A 26,853-nucleotide genomic window follows, 5' to 3' on the forward strand; every position below is an offset into this window, starting at 1 on the left:
TCCTGTTCAGACACTGGAACACTGAAAGATTTGAAATTTATATAGAAGCTGTGTGCAATCTTTTCACCAAGCCAGTGTGTCTGCGTTTGTGTCTTGCTTACCTTTTCAGTGGACCCTGATACAATTACTGTTCCCATCTGATTCATGGCAAGACTGTAGATAGAATCTTTGTTCCCACTGAGGGAAGAAGCTATTGAAAACAAATCAAACATCGTTTTGGATGAATATTTCAAACTAAGAAAGAGCAAGAACTTGGAGTAACCAATTTAAGTAGTGTTTGGCATTAAGAATTTACATTTTGCTGCCACAATACATTTTTCAGCCCATCATTTCCTCTCTTTATAATGGTCACACTATACTTGGAAATGCTTTATTGGGCTGCTGTTAGAGCAATGCAATACCCTCTGCAATGTGTTTTCACCATGCTACAGAAGCAAAGTATATTAAGGGCTGTAATTTGAGGTAAACGTTTTAAAAAGTCAATTCTCATCACACATGGTAAGGTAGCTGAGAGCTACAAGTTTGTACCTTTACCCCGGTGGGAACACTAAGATCCCAACAGAGAACTTGATTTTCTCCCATATAAGTAAATGGCTGGCAGACATTAAGACACACTGAAACAAGTGAATTTGACATTGTTACAAACTTCCCCACCTCACCCACTCTCAGGTGGCCTGGCATCTACTCAAACAGAAGCCCATGAAGACTATGTGTTTCTACAGCCAGAACCATTGTAGGCAACTTCTGTCCAGGTTCCAGGAATATATGGGTCCAGCTAGTGTCCCTGTCATTAATGGAAACACTTTCTTGTATTTTATTTGCTTCCTTCTATTTATAGCTCATCTTTCTTGCATTATGGGACCTAGGGTGGAATACATGCCATTCCTAGCAGTCACCCATCTAGGTACTGACCAGACCCACTTAGCTTTGCCTTACATGTCTTCGGACCATATCCTTTTATATCACTTAACTAATATTGTTAAGTTTAAAAACTGACCTTTGAACGCTGACTGGAGTCATTTCTAACTGCCTGTTGAGGCTTACTCTATCAGTTTTGTTTCAGCAGTGAACTATTGCTCCAGAAAGTTGTGGGGTTGCAAAATATCCCCCCCTCCATGGCAGTAAAAATTGCTTTGCACAGATCAGCATAAGCTTAAATCCTTTGGGTACTTACTCGTGACAGTGTTATTTGAGGCAGTCAGTGCTGTTAGCGTATTTACATCCCAGAGGAATATCTGTCTGTCCAGCCCAGCAGATGCCACCAGCTCTTTATCTTTTGCATATGCCAAGGCTTTCACATAATCCTAAAATAAGTAAATGGATATGACAAAAAGGAACTTTAGAACACTGGCACTACTGATTTGACAATCGCAGTCATTACCGTATTTCCCCCTCCATAAGACGCCCCCATGTATAAGACACCCCCTATTTTGGGGGACTCAGATTTAAGAAAATGGCCTCGGCACTATACGTGTATAAGACGCCTCCTAATTTTTATTAGGGAAAAAACCTAGTGTTATACACAGAGAAATATGGTACTTATTATTTATGGCATTTCTATGCTTCCTGTTACCTTGTGGGTCCTTAGTGTTGACATGCAAAATCCCTTATGTGCATTCCATACTTTAACAGTAGTATCGGATGAAGCAGATATCACTACAAAGGAAAAAAAGTTACAATGGGTTATGTTTCTGTGGGAACTAGCAAAGAGAATCTGTCCATCCTTCAAGAACTAGAATTTGCATTTACTTGCAAGTAGCTCATATGAAATGATACAAGAGCTGGTATATTCACAGCTCTGGAACTCCCTCTGGTGGGACCCACAAGACCACCTCCCGTCATAGCACCTGGTGCCAGCTAAACACGTGCCAGGCATTTTCCTATTGATTTTTAATTAATTTCCTATGATATTTCTGCCATTGCATCATTAATGTCTTACTTTGCTATATTTGTGATAAGCGGCTTTTGGAAACTACAGTACTTCAAGTTCTTTTGTAAAGCAGTAGACTATAAACCTACTAAGGTACTTCACAAGGTTGTTGTAAGATTACTAAGACAGTGCATGTCTTTGAGAACACAGAAAAACACCATATAAATTAGGATTTACCAATATACATGTAACTCAAAAGAATCATGCAGTGTTTTAAAAGGCACTTACACGTTTTGCCATTGCAGCAGAGTACAATATCATTCACCCAGTCCGTATGATGTTCCATAGATGCTATATAAGGGTCTTGCTAGAATTAAAAAAAAAACCCAACACAATTGTGAGTCCTTGCTCCTGTTCCATGGGGCCATTTTTTGCTGTGTTCAGAGCAATTTTTATTTTAAATTTAAAATACAAAAGAAATAAGAGCAGCAATTAAACACTAAATCAAACCATAAACCATAACTTTGATCTCAAGATTACTAGAGTAAGGAAAATAATTAATATGATCTAGCATCACCACCAGATTTCAGTTACAGAAGTGGGAGGGGAGGGAGAAATCGCACATCATTTGACAAATTTGCTTTCAAACATTTCATTTGCTCTTGCTCAGGCATAGAAAAATAGCTTGTATGTTATTACTGTATCCCAGATTTTTAAACAAAAAACAAAATCATTCTGACAGGGTGGGGGTGGTCAGAGCAATTATTTTAACAGCATAATTGATTTAGTGAATCTTACTCAGGATGCTCAAGAAAGAAGCCAGAATTTAGCTCTCAACAAACCACTCTAATTATTTTTAAAAGCTATTTGCTAAAACTCCAGGGAATGAGAACACCTTTTGGATTTGAAGGAAACTGCTCTTTTCAGTATTAGCCAGCATCACCTCCCCAAGTCCTTCGGTCTCTTCACTTTCTGGATGGGACTGGACTAACTCACTATTAGCCAGGTACCAGGAGCTTGGTAAGACCACAGCAGATGACAGGAAAGTAAGGAGTGAAGCAATGGGTCACTCAACCAGTTTCAGAAATAGGACAGCAATAGTGAAAACTTGTCAATGTACCTGTACTTTGAGAATTTTAGTTGCAAACCACTTTGGGAGCCAAAATGAGTTGAAAGGGGGTACCATATTTTTTGCTCTATAAGACTCACTTTTTCCCTCCTAAAAAGTAAGTGGAAATGTGTGCGCGTCTTATGGAGGCTGCACAGCTATCCCAGAAGCCAGAACAGCAAGAGGGATCGCTGCGCAGTGAAAGCAGTGATCCCTCTTGTTGTTCTGGCTTCTGAGATTCAGAATATTTTTTTTCTTGTTTTCCTCCTCCAAAAACTAGGTGCTTCTTATGGTCTGGTGCGTCTTATAGAGCGAAGAATATGGTATATTCCCAAAGGAGCTAAGCCTTGCCCCTATGTTTTTTAAAAGTCTGCTGAAAACAGTGTTGCTTCAGTGGCCATTCTTAAAGCAAAATCTCTAAATGTGGTGTTTATTGTGGGATTAGTGCTCCTCATGCATGCAAGTTTTCTTTTTTGCTTTGCAGTATCCACACATGGTTGGTATCAAACTGCACAAAATACACAGAGAAAATCCTGTATTAAAAAAACCCTTTGTTGCCAACAAGCCATTTGGAATAGCTCTCCACTGCTCATTAGCAATATTAAGTCCCTGTTTGGAAGCACTGTATATCTTGCCTTCCATAAATACAAACAAGAGAATTTCGTTTTACACCAAATTAGGCAAATGTTATTGTGACTGTGCTTTCTTATCTAAAAAAATTGAAGATGCTAATGTACTTGGTAAGAATGATTTGCAGTGTTTGCCGATACAACACAAGAGTGGCCTTTAACGGTGTAAGATACTCTTCATTGGCTGCATCTAACATTCTAAGCCCATCTTTTAAAGCAAAGCTTCTGTGTTTGGTTTACCTTGTGCTGGTTGATGCTCCATATCCTGATGATGGAGTCTCGGCCTGCTGTAAAAAGTCTGTTTAGCGCTGGGTCCAGCTGCAGTGCATTTACCCCATTTCGATTGTACTTCTCCACCTCATCTCTAATTACATAGGAGACCTAAGATGTGTTGACAGAAATCCAATTAAAGCATTAAGAAGCCTCAGATAGAAGTATTTTGTTTTGCCCACTCATTTTCAACAAAACTTTCCATTAATTTAAAAAATCATCATCAGGAACACATCAACATCCAATGCACCATACACAAGCAACTAAGATATTAGAGAAATGGGAGACAGAGAGCGCCTTTGCCCCAAGTCCATTAAATAATGCTGGAAGGAGGAGGAAAGATTATTCCTCATCTTTCTATTATTTATGGAAATGACATAATGGAGCAAGAAAAATGCATTTGCAGTTGACAACAGCGAACACATTATATTTACACAGAGTTAGCAAATGTTGACTGGTTTTGCACTACTATATGATCACACTGCTCAGCTCTTCAGAGTGGGAGAACTGCATACACCAAGGGGGGTGGACTTCAAGCTTGTGGGATCTACCATGTCTTTTCATTAGAATCCAAGGTCCATTAATTTGATCCAGCTGCAAAATAGTGACCTAGCCAAGTGGACATAAGTAAAGAATTAAGGGCCACGATGAGTCCTGGAATTTGCAAGCAGCCCCAGGACTAAGCTCCCAAATCCTTTCACAAAAATATCCACACCTGGTTTTCTGTGAAGCTTTCTTTTTCAGCAATCTATCTTAGCAGTGGTTTTCAACCAGTGTGCCGTGGCACTTGGATGATAGTCAGGGGTGCCAAGGGCACCACTGGCCTCTGTCCCTCTTTCCTTCCTCTGATGTGCTCTCTGCCTCCCAAAGGCTTGCAGAGCTGTTTGTTGCAGCAGTCCTGGCTACAAGCTCCCCAGGCAAATGGTGCCTCTGGGGCTGGCCGGGGGATGCTTCCCACACCCCTGTATGGCAGTGTGAGGAGGCACCTCTCTTTGGGGCAGAGGAGGGCAGTTCAGAGACCAGAGGCAGCAGCTGTGGCTGCCCAGAGGACTCCCAAAAAGAGAAGGCTGAGGGGAAATGCCACAAGGGAGGGTGTTTGAGAAAGGGTGAGAGGCTGCCAGAATGTAGTTGGTCAAGGGAGCTGTGGACTCAAAAAAGTTGAAAAACTATGGTGTAGGGAGATTTTTTTTCTGTTGTTGCTAGGGTTAGACAAACCAGTAGATGCCGATCTACCTTATTGTCACCTTTGGCGTACAACAACAGTGATAACTAGACTAAGGCACTCCTTTAGAACAGCTTATAAAAAGCAGATTGATAAGTGGAATCTTATGCACCTTTATTCAGAAGATTCACCCAGTTCAACAGTTCTTACATCCAACTTAAAGCATAGAGGATTACAACTCGGAAGGTTGTAATCCTTCAATAAACCTTCTTCACTGAAGGTTTTTAAGCAGAGGTTGGATGGTCATCTGTCATGGATACTTTATTATTATTTTTTTTATAGAAATTTATTGGGTTTTACAATAACAATACACATAATAAACAATGTAACATATATCTTGACATAATTTCACATTTTCTTTGGACTTCCTCACATCTCCCGCTCCCACTTTCATCGTTATAGCATTTTGTCAGCAATTTATTATCTTATTTGCAATCTTATATCCCTTCTATGTTTCATAATCTTCTACTTCTCAAAAAGAGTTATATTTTCTCAATCTCACTTATTTTCTTCAAGTCATCTAAGTTTAGTGGTGCTCAGTTATATTGATCTAGCATCCTGTTTAGCATTCACTCAAATTGCAATGTTTTTGTAAATAGTTCTTAAATTTCTTCCAATCCTCCTCAGTCCTCTCTTCTCCCAGGTATCTGTCATGGATACTTTAGATGAGATTCCTGCATTGCAAGAGGTTGCATTAGATGACACTTAGGGTCCCTTCCATCTTTGCAATTCTATGAGTCTGTGACAATTCCACTTACAAAAGCTAGCCCATTGTTTTCCACAAGAAACTAAGCATTCATATGTTAGGTCTACAACTTGAATGCTAAATGTACTACTTACAAATATTAGGAATAATCAACCCCCAAAATTGAGTCAAGAGCACTAATTTCAGCCCAAAGACAGAATGATTTCAAGCATCAAAAGATGCTTGTGTGTGTGTTTTCGCCTCTGGAAAATTATATGATTTATCACTTTCGTGCAGTAAAAACAGCTTACCTCTGCAGGAGTTAGATTTCAAAGGATGATTTGGCATTTTGCAAGCAGATGGTACTGATACATATAATGTGTCGTTCACACAAAGTTGTACACTAAGTTTTGCAATTCATATGCCTGAAGTATTCCATACCAGTATATAAAACAGATTACAGTGGTACCTCGGGTTAAGAACTTAATTCGTTCTGGAGGTCCGTTCTCAACCTGAAACTGTTCTTAACCTGAGGTACCACTTTACCTAATGGGGCGTCCCGCTGCCGCCGTCACGCGATTTCTATTCTCATCCTGAAGCAAAGTTTCTGGGTTAGCGGAGTCTGTAACCTGAAGCGTCTGTAACCCGAGGTACCACTGTATTGTTATCCAGGATTAAGAATTGCAAACTCTACTCCTTTCAGCTTTGAGAACAGGCAATAAAAAATATGCTATGCATCAGAATCTTGATGAGTGCCTCTCAGTTCAACTTTCATGGAAGCAAAGCCACACAGGGGGATGAGAACCAGGGGACAGAAGGGCTCACTAGCAGAGTGATATTCTCAAATAGAAAACTGCATCTAGGTTCTATGTTGCATAGGTCAACAAGAAGTATGACTCATGAGTGTTTTTTGCTTGGGGCTCAGACAGGTAAGTGAACAATCCCCAATGAGAATATTATCTGTTACTAGAATCTATCTACTCAAATGTTGCCCAGAGCTGTATGCAAGGATCAAGAAGAACAGACATTTCTGCACATTCATCAAGATTGTGTTAACTGAAATGTCTAACCACAGAAAGACAGACATTTGGCTGGGTTTAAACAACCAATTGTTAGCTAAGGCCTCCTACAGCATGGTCTGGAGGCACACAAGGAAGCTACCTTGCCTAAGCAAAGATAGGGTGGGTCTGATTGACACCTGGATGGAAGACCATGTAGGAATCCCATGAATGCTACTTTGAGTTCCATGACTGAAGAAAGGTGGGCTATACATTGGGGCCAGTTCACTAAAGCCTTTTCAGTTATCCAGTAGGCAATTTAATTCAATAAATGATATTAATCCTAGTTCACCATTTGCAGTTAACCATTGTTGTTAAGGAGCCACACAGAGAATACCAATATTATAAAGGGCACTTCACCACCCACAAGTACTGCTAATTCTGAAAGGAAACAGTTTGGGAATATAAGTAGCAGCAAGAATGACCATGCTATGCAACTGCAACTACAACACAGGTTCCACCATGTGGGTGCAATGCAATTTGAAAGCGGCTGAAGTCTCAACTCAATTGCCAATTCCCCCTCGAATGACTGGGAGATGCCTTCTTCATGGAAGGTCATGTGTACTGCAGCAGGGAAGGAAAACCTGCTCCCATCAGCCTATTTTCTACTGCACTTTGTTGGCTTCTATTTGTATTTTAAATTGTTGTTATCCACTCTGATATAACTTATAATGATACAGACTGTTTAATTTTCTCTCCTTGCCACCCAAAAATATGGGAGAAAGGGGGTGGCAGAAAGAGGGGGGAAAATGAATGCCACAACCTCTATGAGCTCAACCCTGACCAGCATACAGTCTTTGACAGATTAGTTACTTTTGAAGCAATATGGTATGGTACATGAAAGGTTCCTCACCCCTGCTCTCTAGGTTTACCTGTCTCAAAGCTGAGAAACTTCCAAACAAAAAGGATCACGGGGCATTAGGCAGGTCCTCACAAGCATCGGTTTGCTTTGATCACAACATTTGGAGTAGTTGAAGATATGTGCCCTTTTGGTCTGTATGCTAACATTATTTAATTCCCATTTTATTTATTACAACATTTATTTTCCACCTTTCCTCCAAGGAGCTCAAGGTGATGTAGATGCTCCCCCCCCCCATTCTATTCTCACAATATCCTTGTGACATAGGTTAGGCTGAGAGAGGGTGACCTGGGCAGCCTTATGGCCAAGCAGGGATTTGAACCTTATCTTCCAGGTCCTAGTCCAATACTCTAACCACTACACCATATGGGCTCTTATTGAAGGAAATGCAAATGATCTAAATCTTAACCATTTCACGCAATTTCCAAAATCTAAAATTTGCTGATGGATTCAGCAATTATGTTTTATAGTTACAATTACTACTATAATGGTGTATTCCATAATAGGGAAAGAAGCCATTAAGCCCCATTTACTTTAGCGTAAGTGTCTGAGAATTGTAGCAAATTGCTGCTGCTGAGAATATGCATCAGTAATGTGCAATTTTCTTATTATTGAGACCTTACGTCACCTGCTCATTTAAGGATTATGAGAAAGATATTTTAAATACATTCCTGTATTATCTAAAGCTTTGGTTAGTAATCAGGTCTGCCAGAGTGCTACAAAAAACGGCTACAGTAAGACCAAAGACTCCAAATGCCACACTACTACTTCAATTCCTCTAGCATGTGTAGATGGTTCTGGAGAGAGGCAAGAATTTATCTCATTTGTGCTGTGGTATAGACAAGGAAGGAAACAGTAGGAATATCTCCTGCAATTTCTCATAGGAATGCAAACTTTGACAACAAAATGCAAGAAGAAAAGAAATTTTAAAGAATTTCACTATGTTATTTTAAAATATTAATAAAAAATATGTTAAGTACTTCAAAAGCAGAATACAGTCCAAAGTGTGTCCATAGCTGGTTAAAGACAACAAAGGAGTTAAAGATCTGCTGAAGTAGAAGGAGGAGATTGCAGAGAAGCCAAATGATTTGCATCTGTATTCACAGCTGAACGTATAGGGCAGATACCTATGCCTGATTTGACGTTCTTAGAGAGTTTAAAGAACTGGGATGAATTGAAGTGACAATTATTAAACTCTAGGCTTTATCAACATATAAAAAAGTAAGATATCATTGAGTTCATCTGAGAGTTCTTAAAGAGCTGAAATGTAAAACTGCTGATCTTTTAACAAAAATATGCAACCTGTCCCTAAGATGGCTTCAGTGCCTGATCACTGGAAAACGGCTAACATAACTACTTTCTAAAGCTGTTTTTATATATGCTGTAAGCCACCCAGAGTGGCTGGGGCAACCCAGCCAGATGGGCGGAGTAGTAATATTTATTATTATTATTAACCATACTTAGCATGGCATGTACAATTCAGGAGGTGAACTTATAGAGGTAGAAACAATGCAGAAAAGGACAACCAAAATGCTGCAGCAACTCCATTATAATTAATTAATGTACTACTTATATGCCAAAATGGCTTTGAAGTGGTTTACAACCATCAAATCAATGAATTATTAAAATATACAGTGCTATTAAAACACCCTTAATTAAAATAAATAATAAAACAGTTTAGAAACATAATTAAAACATTTTAAAAACAGTTAAAACAATAAATTCACAATTAAATTCAGGGAAATGCTTGGCTAAACAGGTGCGTTTTCAGGAGCTGGTGGAATGTCAACACTTATGGTGCCTCCTGTATTTCAGCAGCGTGGGCATTCCACAAACACAGTTGCTACCAGTAGAAAAGCCCATCTTTATGTTACCACTAGCCAATGATAATCAGGTCATGGCAAAACTAACTGGGCTCCATTAGCTGATCTCCTTATGTGCAACCTCTCATGACTCAGGTTTAATGGAAAAACAGAGCTGACATCAGTATACTGGTGACACTGTGACCCAAACCTCCTGATGACTGCTCCCAATGGCTTCATAGGGATGTTAAAAAGCTTTGGGAGAAGAGGTTACAATGCTGGGGCGAGTTTTGGATTTAGAAAAAAAGATAGAGGTTTATAAATAATTCACTCTTCCCTTCCTGTCATAACACTAGAACCAGGATGGCTCAGGACCGCAATACCTCAAGGACCGCCTCTTCTCACATGAACCTACCCTGAGTCCCTGAGATTATCTTCTGAGGCCCTCCTTCATGTGCCTCCTCCTTAAGAGGTCCGGAGGGTAGCAACACAAAAACGGGCCTTCTCTGCAGTGGCTCCCTGTCTATAGAATGCTCTCCCCAGGGAAGTTCGCCTGGCACCTTCATTATATACCTTTAGGCGCCAGGCAAAAATGTTCCTTTTTAACCAGGCCTTTAGTTGATCTGATTTACATCCTATGCCCATTTTAATTGTGTGTGGGGTTTTTTGGGGGGGGGGGGCGTTATTGCTTTTGGTTACATTTTATATGTTGCGGTCTTGTGAACCGCCTTGAGAGATCCGGGTATAAGGCGGTGTATAAGTGAATGAATAATAATAATAATAATAATAATAATAATAATAATAGAAGCAGAGGTCATCCAATAAAGCTGAATGGTGAGAGATTAAGGATGGGCAAAGGGAAGTAATTCTTGATACAACACATTGTCATACTATGAAATTTGCTCCTACAATATGTGGTGATAGAAATTAACTTGGACAGCTTTAAAAGGCAAGAGGCAAAGGAACACATCCTTCTATATCAAGGCATTTCAGTTTCTAAAAACTCATTGTCATATAGGCAACTGGATTCCATATTGTGATGTCACTGTGTTGTTGGAAGGATGATGGGATAACTGAGCCAGTCATGGCCAATTGTTATCAGCTATTGTGCTGCATGGCAATAAGGATTTGAACCCAGTTCTCCCTGATCCTTGTTGTTTAGTCGTTTAGTCGTGTCCGACTCTTCGTGACCCCATGAACCAGAGCACGCCAGGCACTCCTGTCTTCCACTGCCTCCCGCAGTTTGGTCAGACTCATGTTTGTAGCTTCGAGAACACCGTCTTCGAGAACACCCGATCCTAGCCTAGCCCATTACCATTGCACCACACGGGTCTGCTACATAAACTTTTCAATAAACTGAGCCATAATGAGGAAATAATTGACAGATATGAAAAGAGATAAGTTGAGGGTGTCTGTGGAGAACCCCCCCCCAAAAAAACCCCTCAAATTGTTAGTTTAGCTATGGGATACATTATCGTCACAGAAACATTTAACCCCCTTGTGGGGCTTAAAAATCTATTCACACTAAAATTTTATTTTTCCTCTATTCCAAACTCCTAGAATAAAAAGCAACTCAGAAGAGTGGAAAGATCAACCATGGAAACTGATCATTGCCAGCAATTTTTATGTACATAACCACATTCTTGAGCCTCTTTGTGAAGAACATTCAGAATTCAACAAGCAGAGTTCCCCTTACATGACAAGTCTAGCCAGAGTGGATCAACAAGGCCCACAGCCTACATTAGCCAGTCTGTTTCCATCAGCTACAGAGGTGTCTGGAACCTAGACTATTATGCCCAACACATATACGTAGGAAGCTGCCTAGTAATAATCACATTAATTCTCCATTTAACTTGGTATTGTCCAAACTGACTGGATTTCAGACAGGAGTCTTCCCCAGTCCCACCTGGAGATAATGAGAACTGAACACAGAATCTTTTGCATGAACACCAGATGCTCTACCACTACTGAGTGACAGTCTTTTCCCCAAGCTACAACTGAAGCTACATTTCCCCTCTGCGCAGATTTTAATTGTAAGTCATCTCTGAGGAACCAATCTTGGCCAAAAAGTACAGTGAGAACAGACACACACATAAACACTACTCAAAAGGAGATAGCAGACATTAGTGGTAGAGTTCCAAACTGTAGCCTCAAACTGTCAGCAGTAAAGATCACACTTTTTCAATGCTCTCACAATTAAAGCAGTACCTTCATGTAATGTTTAATTAACATTTAACTTTCACCTCTACTCCAAGGAGCCCTGGGACATGTACATGGTTCTACTCACCCCCACTTTTTGTCACAACAACCCTGTGAGGCAGGTTCGACAAGGACACAGTGACTGACCCAAAGCCACCCAAAACAAAAAAATTCCTTCCAGTAGCACCTTAAAGACCAACTAAGTTAGTTCTTGGTATGAGCTTTCGTGTGCAAGCACACTTCTTCAGATATACAAGAAGTGTGCTTGCACACGAAAGCTCATACCAAGAACTAACTTAGTTGGTCTTTAAGGTGCTACTGGAAGGAATTTTTTTGTTTTGACTATGACAGACCAACACGGCTACCTATCTGTAACCAAAGCCACCCAGTGAGTTCTATGCCCAAGTAAAGATCTGACCTTGGATCGTCCCAGCACTAGCTACTACACCCACACGGGCCCTACACCTATTCGCTACGGTGTGTGGAGAAGGTGTTTGGGCTTTGGTGTTTTTAACACCGGGGGCGCAGCTGGCGGAAACCGCGCGCTGAAATACTAACACCCACAGGCAGAGCCCTGAAGCGGAAAAGGCCAAAGCATCACAATCTCGTTATTTCCGACGCGCGGGACAAGACGATGACCACTTCGCAAAGGGGGTCCCTAAAGCAGCTTCTTCCGATCTCTCCCGCCGTTAAAGCGTCAGCAGCTGAGGACGGGGAGGAGAAAGCCAGGGTCTTGCGGCAATTTCTCTAGCTCCCAGAATATCTTTCCCAAGCAGAGGCCGCTCCGCCCTTCATCCCTCCCCCACCCGGCTTCTTCCCGCGCTTCCTCCAACCCGTCCCCTTCCTCATCCCGGCCCCCGCCTTTATCGCCGTTTCCCCCGGCCTTTCTCCCTCCAGCGAGGCCGCGGGACCCCCGCGCTCTCCTCCTCCGCCCTTCGGCCAAGCCTCCCCCTCCAACCGGCACCGCTTCACTCCCTTCACCTGCACTTTCCGCCGCCCCGCCGTGTTCTGTCGGTGATGAGCCGCCATCTTGCATGTTGACACTCTGTCGTCACGTCCGAGCAGGGGGTGGACAGGGAAAGGAGAGGCTGGAGGCGCTCCGGAAGTCCCGCCTCAGGAGGCTCCTGCTCCTGCTGCTACTGATGCAGCCGCACCCCTTTCAAATCTCGGGCGGCGGGGCGAGTCACAGGAGTGGAAGGGACGAAGGACGTTAGTGGAAGGGGCGTGGCTTGCGCGGTTGCCATGGCGGCCGTTATTGTGAGGGATGTCGGCGAACCGGGCGAGGAAGGAGGAGTACTTGGTCTCGCGAGATTTGCGGGGGCTGGTCTAATCAGTAGGGAGAGAAGGTGACAGTTGGAAACGTTGCTCGCGCTGCTCCTTCTCTCTGCCCCACCCCCCACCGAGATGATAAAAGGGCGCGAGGTTCGGCTGTGTGGTACCTCAGTCAGAGCTCGGCTTTCCCCGGCTTTCTCATGTTTGCCCATATCACATTCCGTTCCACGTTGCCCACACCTTATGGTTATTCATCTGTACGATTCACCTCAGAACCAGCAGGGCGCTGCACGCTTATGTATTTATTTTGGTGTATTAATCGCCCAGTCCCATGCCTCAGGGTGGGCAATACAAGTGCCTCTAACAATAAAGTTAAATTGAGCTTATCGAAGTTCCCTCACCTTTTCATTAGTTGAGTACCCAAAAGTCAGCACAAAGACATCATAAAATAACCCCCCAAGATTATTGCCCTTTGCTGACTGTATTATCAATATTGCAGCAATTATTAAGTCACTTTTTAGAGTGAAAAGGCTGTGTACACATTACTGATTAGAAACACAGCTAGTGCTTTCTTTTTCCTCAGATTAGATTGAAGCTGGTTTGGAGAAGAATGCACTGAAACAGTAGTTCAAAGAAACCACAGGATAGATACAGAATATGGCTAATTGTACACTGCTTTGCAAACCGGCCATGAAAGTGTTCTGGATCCATTTTGCCGACAGTTTAAAATTGGGGCATGGGGGTAGAAGAACCATGACAATGCAAAATATATAAAATGATCATCCAGCAGCACTTTAAGAAGGACCAAGTCGTTCCCACCACACTAAATGATGAGCAACACCATAAGAGGCAACGTTAATTAACCAAAGGCCAAAGCCTGGCGTCCAAAAACTGACAAATATGGAGCCAGGCATGTCTTCCTGGAAAGAGCATTCAACAAGTGGGGCAGCCACAGAAAATGCCGCCTTCTTTACATCCCTCAGGTGGGGCATGCAGAGAAGGGCCTCTGATGAAAACTGCAGGGTCAGGGTTTGTTCATGGGGTGGGAGAGGCAGTCCTTGAAATATTGCGGTCCTGTGTATGGTGTATCAAGAAGCAGTATGGTGTATCAAGAGGGAGGCAGTCTTGTGGCATCTTAAAGACTAAGGCAGGGTCTGCAACCCGCGGGGAGGAGGCGCATTGTGCGCCCCGACACTCCCCACTGTGGCGGGCGCTGTACTGGCTGTGACGTCGCATGGGGCCGGTGCGTGCGTTAGTTACGCACCGTCCCGACGTCACCTTCCCGCCTGCCCGCCCGCTACATTGTAAGGGGCATGTACGCTGGTCACTGCATTGAAAGGGGGCATGTACGCTGGTCACTGTTTTGAAGGGGAGTGAAGAACACACACACACAAAAAGGTAACTTGTTAATTTAACGTTTATTTCTATGAGGAGGAGTAATTCTGAGCGGTCAAACAAAGAAATAATAAAAAAGTGACAAAAAAGTTATTTTTATAATGACGAGTTTTGCGGCTCCCAGGTTTTTTTTCTTCGGAAACGGGTCCAAGTGGCTCTTTTTGTCTTAAAGGTTGCAGACCCCTGGACTAAGGGGTTGCCAACATAATGCCCACAAGGTCCCCTTCCTTCAACAAAGTGCAGTTTATCAGAAGCACTGCGTTGTAGCCAAGACAATTGGTTGCAAGTGTGTGCTTGGTTGTCGGATACCCACAATGGTTTCTCCAATCTGCAAGTGGGCTCCAGAAGATTGCCCACCCCCAGTTACTTTTGGTATAAGCTTTCACGAACCTTCCACCAGATGCAAAGTTGAGGTATTATAAAAGTTAAGGTATTATAATAGGATGGCTGGGTGGGATTGCAAGAGAGAAATGAAATATGCAAAGTGCAGAGTGATCATTACATTAGTATCAGTGGCCATTCACAAAACAGTTGTTACTGATAACACAGACATTCTGGTATTGGTAAGCTAATTGACACATTCAAAGAAAATATCTTTATGCTGATTCAAGCAATCGGAGGTAGAATTGGATCACTTGGTGAACTGTAATAAGCAGTTTCACACTGCATGCACTCTTTGAGGTTTCTTTGGGAATGGTCACTCACTCCTAGTGTCCAGGGAGAATGAAATGCAATTTCTGATATTTGTGTAAAGGACTCTCCTGTTTTTGCCATGCAGAATGCGGAAAGGCATTACTAGGTGATTATGGCATATTTCACAATGGAAGAGGAGCAGCAGGATAAATCCCTGATTTGGATGACACCATTAGGTCTCTACAGCCACAGCACGCACTGCAACCTTCTAACAGTTTGACTTCATCCCCAAAGGCGTACTCCTCCATTGTCTCCCAAGACAGATAGATGTCAACAATTAGATCCTGTAACAGTGTTGCCAAGAGATAGGCTGGACACAGCTTAGTAGAAGGAGGTTTTGCATACAATGAATTGCTAATGGCCTCTTGCACCCTACCTCACCCCATTTAATCCTGCATAGAGACCACAAAAAGGGCTTATCTACTGATTTTAAGGCATCTGCTGATCTTACGGCATGGGCAAGAAGGCATAGTTGCACCTTGCTCACTAGAAAGAGAGTTACACAAGCAAATTACACTTCTGCTGTGGCACAAAAATAGGTCAATCATTAACACCTTTTTTTGTTTGTTTGTTTGGTAATCATAGTTTATTATACCCCATAGTTAGTTTTTTTGAATAGACATATTTGCATTTCTGTAGCATGGCCATGATTAATTTGATGTTTAGAACATTAGCCATGGTCTGAATGGGCACAAAGAGATGGCAAGGATTATTGTGTTGTGCAAATTTCCCCATTTATTAAGTGCATACTTGTCCATTTAAAAGACCAAAGAATACTTTAATGCTTATTTGTCTTAAAATACAGCCTTAATGTGTACTTGTCTTAAAAGCTGTTCGCATCCTGTTATTCTCTAAACAGGCATTTAAAATATACACCATCTTGCATCTTTGTATGGTACAATGGAAGGAAACAGGAACCACTTTTTATTCTGAAACATACTTTATCAATTAAAGTGTAGATAAGAGTCAGAGTATATCATCAGCTTATCTGGGAAATCTTTATTACTAACTTCTGTGGCCGTAAATGCCAGCAAACATTTGTGAGCATTGTGGGGGGAAACAGCAGCTGTGTATGAAAAGCTGTGCTCTCTATTCCCGACATGTTTAGAAACGAACTCTCAAGGAATGTGGTATTTACCATTTCTGTCTGTATAGATCACCATAATTTTTTTATTAATATGTTGAAGTCAAATTAGTAGGCAAGATTATGACTAAAATAATAACATGCAACAGTGTAAACTTTTAAATCACCATCTCATATATGTGTGTGTGTGTGTGTGTGTGTGTGTGTGTGTGTGTTCTCTTTTCCCCATCTAGGTTCTATGCCAGGCTTCCTCAACCTTGGCCCTCCAGATGTTTTGGCCCACCACTCCCATGATTCCTGGCTAGCAGGACCAGTGGTCAGAGATGATGGGAATTGTAGTCTCAAAACATCTGGAGGACCAAGGTTGAGGAAGCCTGTTCTAGGCCATGGAAAACCAAGCAGACAATTTAGTTGGGTCTGTTGGCTGCTTGTGGGAGAAAAGGACAAATCAAGGGGATTGTTCAAAGAGAGTCTTTCAAGTACACAAAACCCTACCCACTTTCTGTTGTTTTTTCTTTTATATTTACCCCATGGTACTTACTTCTGAGTAGCTATTTCACTGTGTTAGCAACAAAAATAAAATAACAAAGTATAAACAGAACTATAGCCTGTAATTTTATTTTGGTTTTCAAAGACATTATGTTGGGCTACTGTGCTTGCTGAATGACCAGAAAAAGTGCTCTAGCTTGCCCCTTTCCCTAGCAGGGGTTTATACACAAAATCAGCAGGTCCATATTTTCATGTTATGGAGCTAAAAACAACTGAATAGGATAGCAACTGAGTCCTATTCAAGGGCTGGAGGCTATTCAATAAGCCAAGAGTTGGGTCATTCAATATCCATATAGCAAATGATGTGTATATTTTTTGGTAATTTCCTTAACAATTATATATATTGCAACCTTGCATTCTAATCCATGGTCTCAGTGGAAATTACATTTCGGTATGTGTGTATAGGATTGTGCAATTAGTCTATACAGTGCTGTTAATTGACAGTTGAATTGCAGTGTACCAAGCCCAATGTAAGAAGAAAGGCTCTATAGATGCTTATGGGTATCTCCTGCCATGCATTCAGAACCGCACTTACAAATGAAGAAAGGTCCTGCTCAGCTCTTTAAATCTCATCCTGCTACCTTCCTTCTATAGCATACAGATTAATCCCTATCTACATCAAAGAGATCTTTTAAAGCAAGAAAAGAAATATTCTATTAATATCAAAGTAGTTGGAATGGCACTGAAAATTAATGTTACGTAATAGAAAATATTGGCTCACTAAGTACATATTTAAGAGACTGCAAGACAGATTGTTACCTAATTGCTCTTTTCCCTTGGTTCTGGTGAGCAAAACCTTTTTGTGTCATTAGCTTCACAGTGTTTCAACAGATGAAATAACTTGTGCCTTTTAGAAGTTGATAATGTAGAATTACTACCATCTCCATTTACTTTCTCATATTATTTTGTTTCCTGTATAATCTCTTGGGATCCAATTTATTTATCTCAAGCCAGAAAGCATGCTCCTCCTCCTTGACATTCCCATTCCATCACAAGTCTGTACAAATTACAGTTTCAGCTTAAAAGAAAGCACGGAAGAAATTTCTAAAGAATAATGTGGAATCTGACAAAGTAAGGTGAACTGTTTGCTATTTTGGAAAACTTGGAGGAAAGTGTGCTGTATTCTAATGAAATTGATGCTGTTGCACAGTAAAATGTAAGTAATCTTGTTGGCAATGAGAATGAACTGGAAAATGTGAGAAAATTACAGGAAACTGTTGAAAATGTCTTCATTTTTTATTTCACAAAAGTATGGTCGTTTGTATCTGATAGGAATGCTGCTATTTATTTATTTTTTTTAAGTTCTTGCTTATGAAGAATTATGTAGAATTCTGAGAAGGCAGTGTGAAGTTACTGATTCAATGTACCGGTATGCCTTACAGGCATGGCACATAAATTTTGTGGTCAGGAATAAAACACCTGGGAAACATGCAATTGACTGTTCTGGTTTCATTGTTTGTGAAGGGTTTAGAGTTGTACTAAATTGTACAGATTTACTAGATTCTTACAATAAGAAAGAGTTGTGTTATTATTGTCCACCTTCTTTTGAGCATACATCCTTTTCCACCCCACCCCTATAGCTGGCAAACACCCTGGCTTTCTTATGTTTCAGCTGTAAACTCTAGGATTAAAGCTGAATCCATTGTATTGGTGAAGTATCAATGCATCTCTCTGCAAGCTATCTTTTTCAAATTCATTACAAAAACATTTATTCTTGGTTTTAACTCGAAATTCTTTTATGTTTTGGGACTCAGCTTTTTGTTTAGAAGCTTCTCTAAGAATCGGTGGCTGAAGCACACCTGTTCTGTTGTGTTTTTTAATGCATTTACTCTGAAGTATATTATTCTGTCCCCTATTTCTGAGTTGCCCCTTGATATGCATTTGAGGGGCAAAAGATAAAAAGGAAGAAATCAAACCAGTTGGCTTATAAGTGAAGATACCAGCATGCCATTTCAAACAGAAAGGTGGCATGTCAACTCACAAGTGTGTTTTACATTTTCATGGGTGCCATGCTCCAACTTGCTGTTTTGAGTATTCATTATCAGTCTTGGTTTTTCTGAAGTATCATTTAATTGTTTCACCTGAAAAAATTGTTTTTAGTTTACAGTAGGGTGGTCCAACACATGACTCGGGGGCTACATGCAGTCCTTAAGGCTGTTTTTGGTGGCCCTCAGCAACCTTCAGGACTTCTTAAAATGGTTTGATTAGCTGCCCTTTTTTGTTGTTGCTGTGAGGTGCACATGAAAACAAACAGCAAAGGCATTTGTAATGTCTCCCTCAACCCAGTGGCAGAGGAAGGGGTCTGCCCCAGGTGCCAGCCAGGGGGTGACATCGCCACGGGCGGGCACCTCCCCCTTGTAACACTCGCACAGATGGGCACTGCCCTATTGGGACGATGCTCGATGCTCGCACGGGCGGACGCTCCCCCTTGGGACGCTCAGGCAGGCAGGCGCCGCCCCAAAAGGATACTTGGGCGGGCAGGCGCCTCCCCCTTGGGACGCTCACACGTGTGACGTGTGACGCCCCCGCATGCAACATGCCACTCCCCCACATGCGACATGCCACACCCCACGTGCGACGTGGCACGCCCTTGCCACCCCACGTACCAAAGCCCCTTCCTCCGCAACTACCTCAAGCCCTGGGAGGCCAAACGGACTATCCCTCCCCGCCTCTAACATTGCCTGGGGCTGCTCTGTGTATATATAGGCAGCAACAAAATATTCATAGCAATAATAATGTATTAATGCAAGAGAGGTATTGCCCTCACCCCCTGGTATTGGACAACTGGATACCTCCACGTATATATTTAAGGCTACAGCCCTGTACAGTATGAATTTTCCTGGGAGTAAGTCTCAGTGAACTTAACAACATTTTCTTATGAGTAGGCACATATAAGGCTTGCACATTCTGACCTGAGCAGGGCTTAATCCCAGGTCAGCAGGCACGGAGTTGTGATCCTGTTTTACAGATCGCAGCCTAACAACTTGATTTAGTGCAAACATACTAGGGAGTAGGTTTAGGAGTGCTTACCTTTAATATATTTATTGCTTATACATTATTATTTATTAACTATATTGTGAAAACTTTAATTAACAATATGGAAATTTAATTCAGTATGTGGCCTGCCAGGTTCTGTGTCAAAGTACTTTTGTGGCTCACGTGGTCAGAAAGGTTGGACCACCCTAGTTTACAGTAAGGTTTCTCACCAGATAATGTGTGCCGCTAATTCCAGCGTCAAATTATGTATAAGACTGGCAACCACATATTCTTTGTTACTTATCTGCCTTGTTCACATGTAAAATGGTGGTGAGGCCTGATTTTAGCCCATAATGGTAGGTGCAACATTTTTTCTATGGAAATTTTCTACTACTATATTTATTCACAAAAAAGTGTTTTTAACTCTGCTGGGGGTTCTCTCCCTCTGGAGAGTGTGCAAAGCCCTGCATTTTGAATCTAAGCACCCAGCTGATACATTTGTTAATTACCCACACGTGTGTCAGATCTATTTTTCACCTTCACATACAAGTCTGTTTCAAAAATCTGTACAGTACAGTATTGTAAGAAGTTTGGGGTTTCCTAGAAATTCATGAAGGGTTCCTCAATAATGCTAATGGCAAGATAACCTACAAGATAGCTTTGTCTACTGCTGTTGATTTTCTGTGTAATGTACAGTTTCATTCTCCGTTCACAAAAAAATGTTTTGAGTCACTTTAAGCTGGGAGTTGATCTAGCTAAGTCATATTCAGAGTAGGCACTTTTACATCAGTGGACTTGTTACTAAAGTTCTGAACTGGCCTAATTCAGACATCTTTAGTTATTATATAAATATGCATGTGAAATGGGAACAGATTGGAAAAAGTGGTATATACATTTTAGAAATAAATAATTTGCACCACTCTAATGTATTGTGGGGTCCGTTAAATATTGTTTATCATGTGTGCAGTTTTGCTGATACCATGGTATCAACTGACCCTCCCAAATCTTCTGTTATTATGGGACTTTTACTATCTGTGTTATTCCTTTTGTAATCAGAATATTTGTTTGTTCCCAGTGCAAGAAGATGCCAAATTTTTCTTTTTCAATGGCTAGTAATTTCCTTCGGTTTACTCCTGAGACCTTGGATCAAATTAAAAAGAGAATTGCTGAGAAGAAAGCAAAGCATGCCAAGGCCACAGAGGAGGGCAATAGTCAAGAGCAAGAAGAAAATATTCAACCACAGCTTGATCTGAAAGTTTTTAAAAAGCTACCTATTCTATATGGAAAACCCCCTCCTTGGCTCATTGGAGAACCACTGGAAGATGTTGACCCCTATTACAAGGATCGTGAGGTGATACAGTTTCTTTAAAGTAAATTGTAAGAATTTTTGTTACATAAAATGTTTTTGTGAACCAAAAACAAAAATGCTACAGTTTCTTCTTGTGTAGCAATCAAAGTAGAAATTGCAAATGAATTTCAGAACAGGTCTGAAAACATTAATTAATTTAATAAATATGATCAAATCTTTAAGCATAGTATCTGGGATTTAATTAAAAAGTCTGTTCTTTGTTAACATTGCTATAAATGTTCATGTACATCTTGGACAGAATACCCATTTAAATGGTACCATGTGCACATTAAAGCAGATCTGTGGACAGGAGCCTAAATGTTCAGTGTTAATTTTTCAGATAACAAGCTGTAGCAATGTGTACAGTTATGAACATTTAACTTTTAATTTTCATGGCACTTACATGCACTTCATTATGTTCAACATTATAACCAGTAGACCCAGGCAAAATATATTTTTCAGTGAACATGCTATGAATAAGCATACGCAGTCAGAATGATTTGTTGTGCATTTGAGATAAACTTCATACGAAATAATCTCTGCTGAAGTACTACATTTGTATTAATTCATTAAATTAAGATTTTAATGGAGGCCATAAAATCAGTGTCTTTGTCACTGTGATAATGCACTGTCTTATGCTGGATGAGATTGTGTGCATTCTCTCATCTGGTATAACATGAGGATGCAGTATCACCTTACTTCATTTGTAGCCGTGCCTGCTGTTTTTGTTTGCTATCAGCAATCAGAAGTATCTTCAACCCACTGGCCTCTTAATAAAAATAGAGGTAGAATCATTCCATAACTTAAGCAAATTAATAAAACAGCAGAGCAACACCAACTTCCAAACTCCCATTATTTATTTTGCAAATGAATTCCATGGCACGACTCTGATCTGAATCAGGGGCTGATGATTTATTTCATTGCAAAAAGCAGTAAACCGAGATAAAAGCACTGATCTGTGCCATCCTTGTGTGTTTGGCCTTCAGTGAACGGCTACCACTACCCAGTCTTTTATGCAGCTCCTTGTCATAACGATGGGTCTCCTGAGTGATGTATAAATAGAATGAGTTGTACTTCTGTGTTTGTCTACTTTCATCTGCAGTCCATATTGTTCTCCCCAGTCAATCTTTATGAAGTTGCAGTGTGTTTATATTTGTAGACAGTAGGTCTATCATGAGCATGTTATATTTAAAAAGCATTTCCATCTATTTTACAGACTTTTATGGTGCTATCAGCCAGGAACAGAATCTTTCGGTTTTCTGCCACCAAAGCCTTGTTTTTTTTCAGTCCTTTCCATCCACTGAGAAGACTAGCTGTGAAAATTTTGATACACACATATCCTTCCAATGGGTTTCCTTCATTCTTAATCTCTTATACAGAATCACAGAGAACTGTTAAGTTATACATGTATATATGAGCTTTAATATATATTTCTTAGGATTCCGGAGAGTGACTAATCATTTATTCTATTTTTAATATTTTGTTGGAAGCCACCCAGAGTGGCTGGAGAGACATGGGTGGGGTAAAAATATTTATTTATTTATTTATTATTATTATTATTATTATTATTATTATTATTATTATCCTGTGTTCTGCAACTTTGCTATGGTCCACTATTGCAGTTCAAAACAAAATTTCAACTGTGTTACTAAGAAGAAAGAGTACAATTTATTATTTAGACCTACAGAAGATCTTGCTAGGCCAGATCCCCTTGTAATTTTCAGTGACAGTTATAATCAGCTGGTGCTCAGCAGGTTGAAGATCTCAGTGTCCTTTCTGTGCTTGAACACATGGCTTATAATTATCTGTTTTGTTTAGATACCTATTTGGACTGCCTGTATTAATTTATATGTTTAAATCAGGATTGATGGAATATTATTATTCTTAATGCCACCTGACAATGTTTATTATTATTATTATTTGCTTTTCTCTTTTTTCTATTATACTCACAAATTAAAAACTGAAATAAAAAAAGAAAATGAGATGGTGCAAATGCACCTTTAGGAAAACTGACCATCAGCCATTCTCCTGTGGTGAGTCCATACAATATGAGAGCCACTTGTTTTGCTGGCCCTGTATATTAAGATCCCTTGTCTTGCAGTCATGTTTCATAAAGGTAAATGTAGAGGGACCCCTGACCATTAGGTCCAGTCGTGACCGACTCTGGGGTTGCGGCGCTCATCTCGCTTTATTGGCCGAGGGAGCTGGCGTACAGCTTCTGGGTCATGTGGCCAGCATGACTAAGCCGCTCCTGGCGAACCAGAGCAGCACACAGAAACGCCGTTTACCTTCCCGCTGGAGCGCTACCTATTTATCTACTTGCATTTTGGTGTGCTTTAGAACTGCTAGGTTGGCAGGAGCAGGGACCGAGCAACGGGAGCTCACCCTGTTGCGGGGATTCGAACCACCGACCTTCTGATCGGCAAGCCTTAGGCTCTGTGGCTTAACCCACAGCGCCACCCACTTCCCCATAAAGGTAGAGGGACCCCTGACCATTAGGTCCATGTTTCATATTATAGTTAAATGATCAGAGCTAGTGTAACATGATCCCTTCACCTCAAAACATACAACCCCAAATTATAAACAGTACATGCCCCAAGTGTGCAACTGTAGGCTAGAAATTGGGTTGCTTATGCAACTTTGTTCCATATTCCCTTCACTTCACCCAGAAGTTCATACCCATCTTTAATACCTTGGTTTATTCTATACTGGACACACTAGCCCTGTTTTGAAGGTATGAAATGTGCAGGTAAGGAGGGGAGCTTTCCTACACTCAACATCCACACAGGCAGCAGAAGGTCTGAATGTTGTGGGGTTGGGCATATGGTGAGCTGGCCTGATTTGGACTATGACTAAAAGTGGCAACCATTGCCCCACTGGCGTACAAAGGGGGGGGCACCATTTGGGGAAAGGGTGCTATCGTGGCCGCCACCCCAGGATGCGTGCCGCACGCCGCACAACCACGGACATGCGTCACACCCCCGTGGGTGACACGCCCCGCCCCCTAAATCTTCTTTTGTACTTTCAAGAGCTCTTGTTTGGGTTAGACATGGTTCTTGTTTGTTGTTGTTGTTGTTTAGTCGTTTAGGCATGTCCGACTCTTCGTGACCCATGGACCAGAGCACGCCAGGCACTTCTGTCTTCCACTGCCTCCCGCAGTTTGGTGAGACTCATGTTTGTAGCTTCAAGAAGACTGTCCAACCATCTCGTCCTCTGTCGTCCCCTTCTCCTTGTGCCCTCCATCTTTCCCAACATCAGGGTCTTTTCCAGGGAGTCTTCTCTTCTCATGAGGCGGCCAAAGTACTGGAGCCTCAGCTTCACAATCTGTCCTTCCAGTGAGCACTCAGGGCTGATTTCCTTAAGAATGGATAGGTTTGTTCTTCTTGCAGTCCATGGGACTCTCAAGAGTCTCCTCCAGCACCATAATTCAAAAGCATCAATTCTTCGGTTACCCAGAGAATAAAGGCAAGACTGTCTACTGTTAAAAGGCTGAAAGGAGATTTCTTCCGATCAACCTCAAGTACTTGAAAATGTGCACGGGAACTACCTTGTATCATTCCTGATGCTGACTATAGCCTAAGGTTCATAACAGTTACTATGCTGAATAAACAAGAAACAAGCAAAGTTAAACTAAAGAAAATGCATTATTTTTAGATTTTTCCTTTTAATTTAAGAGCATGATAGTAAGTAGCATTAATCACATTTATTTTGGTTACTCATATTTTACCACAAACTGTTGAATATTTATTTGTTTGTTTGTTTAATTTATATACCACCTTATACCTGGAGTTATACCCCTTATTTTTCAGTGAAACACTATTTCCTTAACACATCATGTACATTATTCATAGCATTCATAACATGTGTGGTTCTCGTTAACTGTATTTTTATGACTTTAAACAAGCCTCCAGAAAATTACGAAATCGCTGAGTAAGTATCACTCCACACTTCATGTACAATCTATGGACTGAATGAGAATCAACCCATTGGAAGGCAGGAATAAACACAAAAGGGATGCCTGCTTGTAACTGGGAAATACTAGAGGTGCACCTGATATTCAAATAGGTGCACTGAGGTCTACTCAGGTCTAACTTGAGTGGGGGTGAGGAAGTGAATTAGCAGCAAAATAATGCTCATTTGTGCACAAGCCCTAAGTCTCCTATTATACTGTCTTGCTTGGAACTGCAAAAGTAAGGGGAGGGTGAGTCAAACAGCTGCTCATATGTGACTGATGGGATGTATTTTGCTTTCTGGATCATACAATGTGCAAGCCTTATCTAGCAGTTGGCTCAGAGATGGAAATAAATAAATATTATACAGTAATCGTATAATGAAATCTAACCACACCTTTGCCTACAATGCCATCATAGCACTTCCATTTTTCCTTGGGCTTCATGTGGGAAGTAGCACATGAGTAGCCTTGATTCCCTCCACACTGGTAATGATTTTGTTTCTCTGGCTTTGATTTTCAGGTATATTTTCACAGTTATTTATACAGTTGAATTTGCAGTAAAAATAGTTGCAAGGGGATTTGTTTTGAATGAATTCACCTATCTTCGAGATCCCTGGAACGTTTTGGATTTATTTGTTTTAATTATGACGTAAGTTTCGGTGTTTCTTCTTTGCAGTTTATAATTTTTCATACAGGAGAAAAACTAGAGCTAGAATTCTGCTAGCTTTGCATGTGAAGATGCTGCTGACCTTGGGAGCATTTAAACATATAAGGTGGGAATCGCCTAACAAGTTCTGTCATTGTAAGCCCTGTGTGAAAACTTCTGCTTGCGTAACAGGGCTTTCCCTTCCTTTCCTTCCCATCACAACTCTGACACACCCCAAAATTGGCTCAGGCAATGTGGGGAGAACCCCCAGAACAGTGGGGGAGGGGAAGGAGAGGAGGATAGCTACGTCTGGCAACCTGCACTACTTGCATTGACAGGATGTTCACCGTAGGATGATGCTGAATTTCACCCATTGTGGATGTAGTTCGACTTGTTAATCTACTAATTCTAGCTACTATTAGACTTCATGTTGTGCCCTTTGGATGAGGAGTGTTTTGGACTTGTGTCAAATTTTAACTATACGTTATAGAAATATCCGCACAATTTTGAACAGCCAGTGTGGTGTAGTGGTTAAGAGCGGTAGTCTCGTAATCTGGGGAACCGGGTTCGCGTCTCCGCTCCTCCACACGCAGCTTCTGGGTGACCTTGGGCTAGTCACACTTCTCTGAAATCTCTCAGCCCCACTCACCTCACAGAGTGTTTGTTGTGGGGGAGGAAGGGAAAGGAGAATGTAAGCCGCTTTGAGACTCCTTAAAGGGAGTGAAAGGCAGGATAACAAATCCAAACTCTTCTTCTTCTTATGAAACGGCCAGTCACTTAAACTATATGTGGAGGTTTGTTTCAGTATAAACTGAATGCTAGTATAGCGTGTGGTGGAATGGAATGGTCTGTGGCCCTGCCCTCCCTGAGTTTACATACACACAAAATGGGACCTTGTGCATGCAAAGTATCTGCTTCACCACTGAGTGAGTATGGCCCTTTCCCAAAAACAATAAACACACATGAAGCTTCTTTATCCAAAATCAGATGATAGGTCTTTCTAACCCACTGCTGCATGCTCCTGGCAAGCAATAGCTCTGCTTGAGTTTCCTGCTCCTTGAGATTCCCACCCTCCCGGAAGTGTGTGAGATTGAACCCAGAGCCTTTGGAATATTTTTTTAAAAAAATAATATTTATTGCTTTTAAACCTTACAAAAGGAAGGGGAAAAAAAGAAAAAAGAAAAGAAGAAGAAATGCAAAGGAGAAAACAATACAATACAATATATAAACAATACA

At 41.2% G+C, this 26,853-nt stretch overlaps 2 protein-coding genes across 4 annotated transcripts in view; one reads left to right on the forward strand and one right to left on the reverse strand.

Annotated features, from left to right (window-relative positions):
- The window catches only part of WDR48 (WD repeat domain 48), a 30,116-nt gene extending 17,259 nt beyond the window's left edge, over nucleotides 1-12,857 (reverse strand). The window contains exons 1-6 of the mRNA XM_080974085.1: nucleotides 12,684-12,857; nucleotides 3,848-3,988; nucleotides 2,159-2,237; nucleotides 1,574-1,656; nucleotides 1,175-1,304; nucleotides 102-190 (exon numbers count right to left, since the gene is read on the reverse strand). Coding sequence (XP_080830211.1) covers nucleotides 102-190; nucleotides 1,175-1,304; nucleotides 1,574-1,656; nucleotides 2,159-2,237; nucleotides 3,848-3,988; nucleotides 12,684-12,731 — 570 coding nt within the window. The 5' untranslated portion in view covers nucleotides 12,732-12,857. The remainder of the gene's footprint in view (nucleotides 1-101; nucleotides 191-1,174; nucleotides 1,305-1,573; nucleotides 1,657-2,158; nucleotides 2,238-3,847; nucleotides 3,989-12,683) is intronic.
- LOC308459007 (sodium channel protein type 5 subunit alpha-like) overlaps nucleotides 1-26,853 on the forward strand; it is a 106,246-nt gene that overhangs the window by 42,487 nt on the left and 36,906 nt on the right. Inside the window, exons 2-5 of one of the 3 annotated variants that reach the window (XM_080973970.1) lie at nucleotides 16,695-21,022; nucleotides 22,236-22,352; nucleotides 24,858-24,949; nucleotides 25,492-25,620. In XM_080973970.1, the coding sequence (XP_080830096.1) occupies nucleotides 20,756-21,022; nucleotides 22,236-22,352; nucleotides 24,858-24,949; nucleotides 25,492-25,620 (605 nt within the window). In that variant the 5' untranslated portion in view covers nucleotides 16,695-20,755. Of the gene's footprint in view, nucleotides 1-16,694; nucleotides 21,023-22,235; nucleotides 22,353-23,353; nucleotides 25,621-26,853 lie in introns of those variants that run through there. The other 2 variants (XM_080973972.1, XM_080973971.1) reach the window with 2 other exon arrangements.

Source organism: Podarcis pityusensis (genome assembly GCF_964106645.2).
Source record: "Podarcis pityusensis genome assembly, chromosome: 12".
NCBI classification, from domain to species: domain Eukaryota; kingdom Metazoa; phylum Chordata; class Lepidosauria; order Squamata; family Lacertidae; genus Podarcis; species Podarcis pityusensis.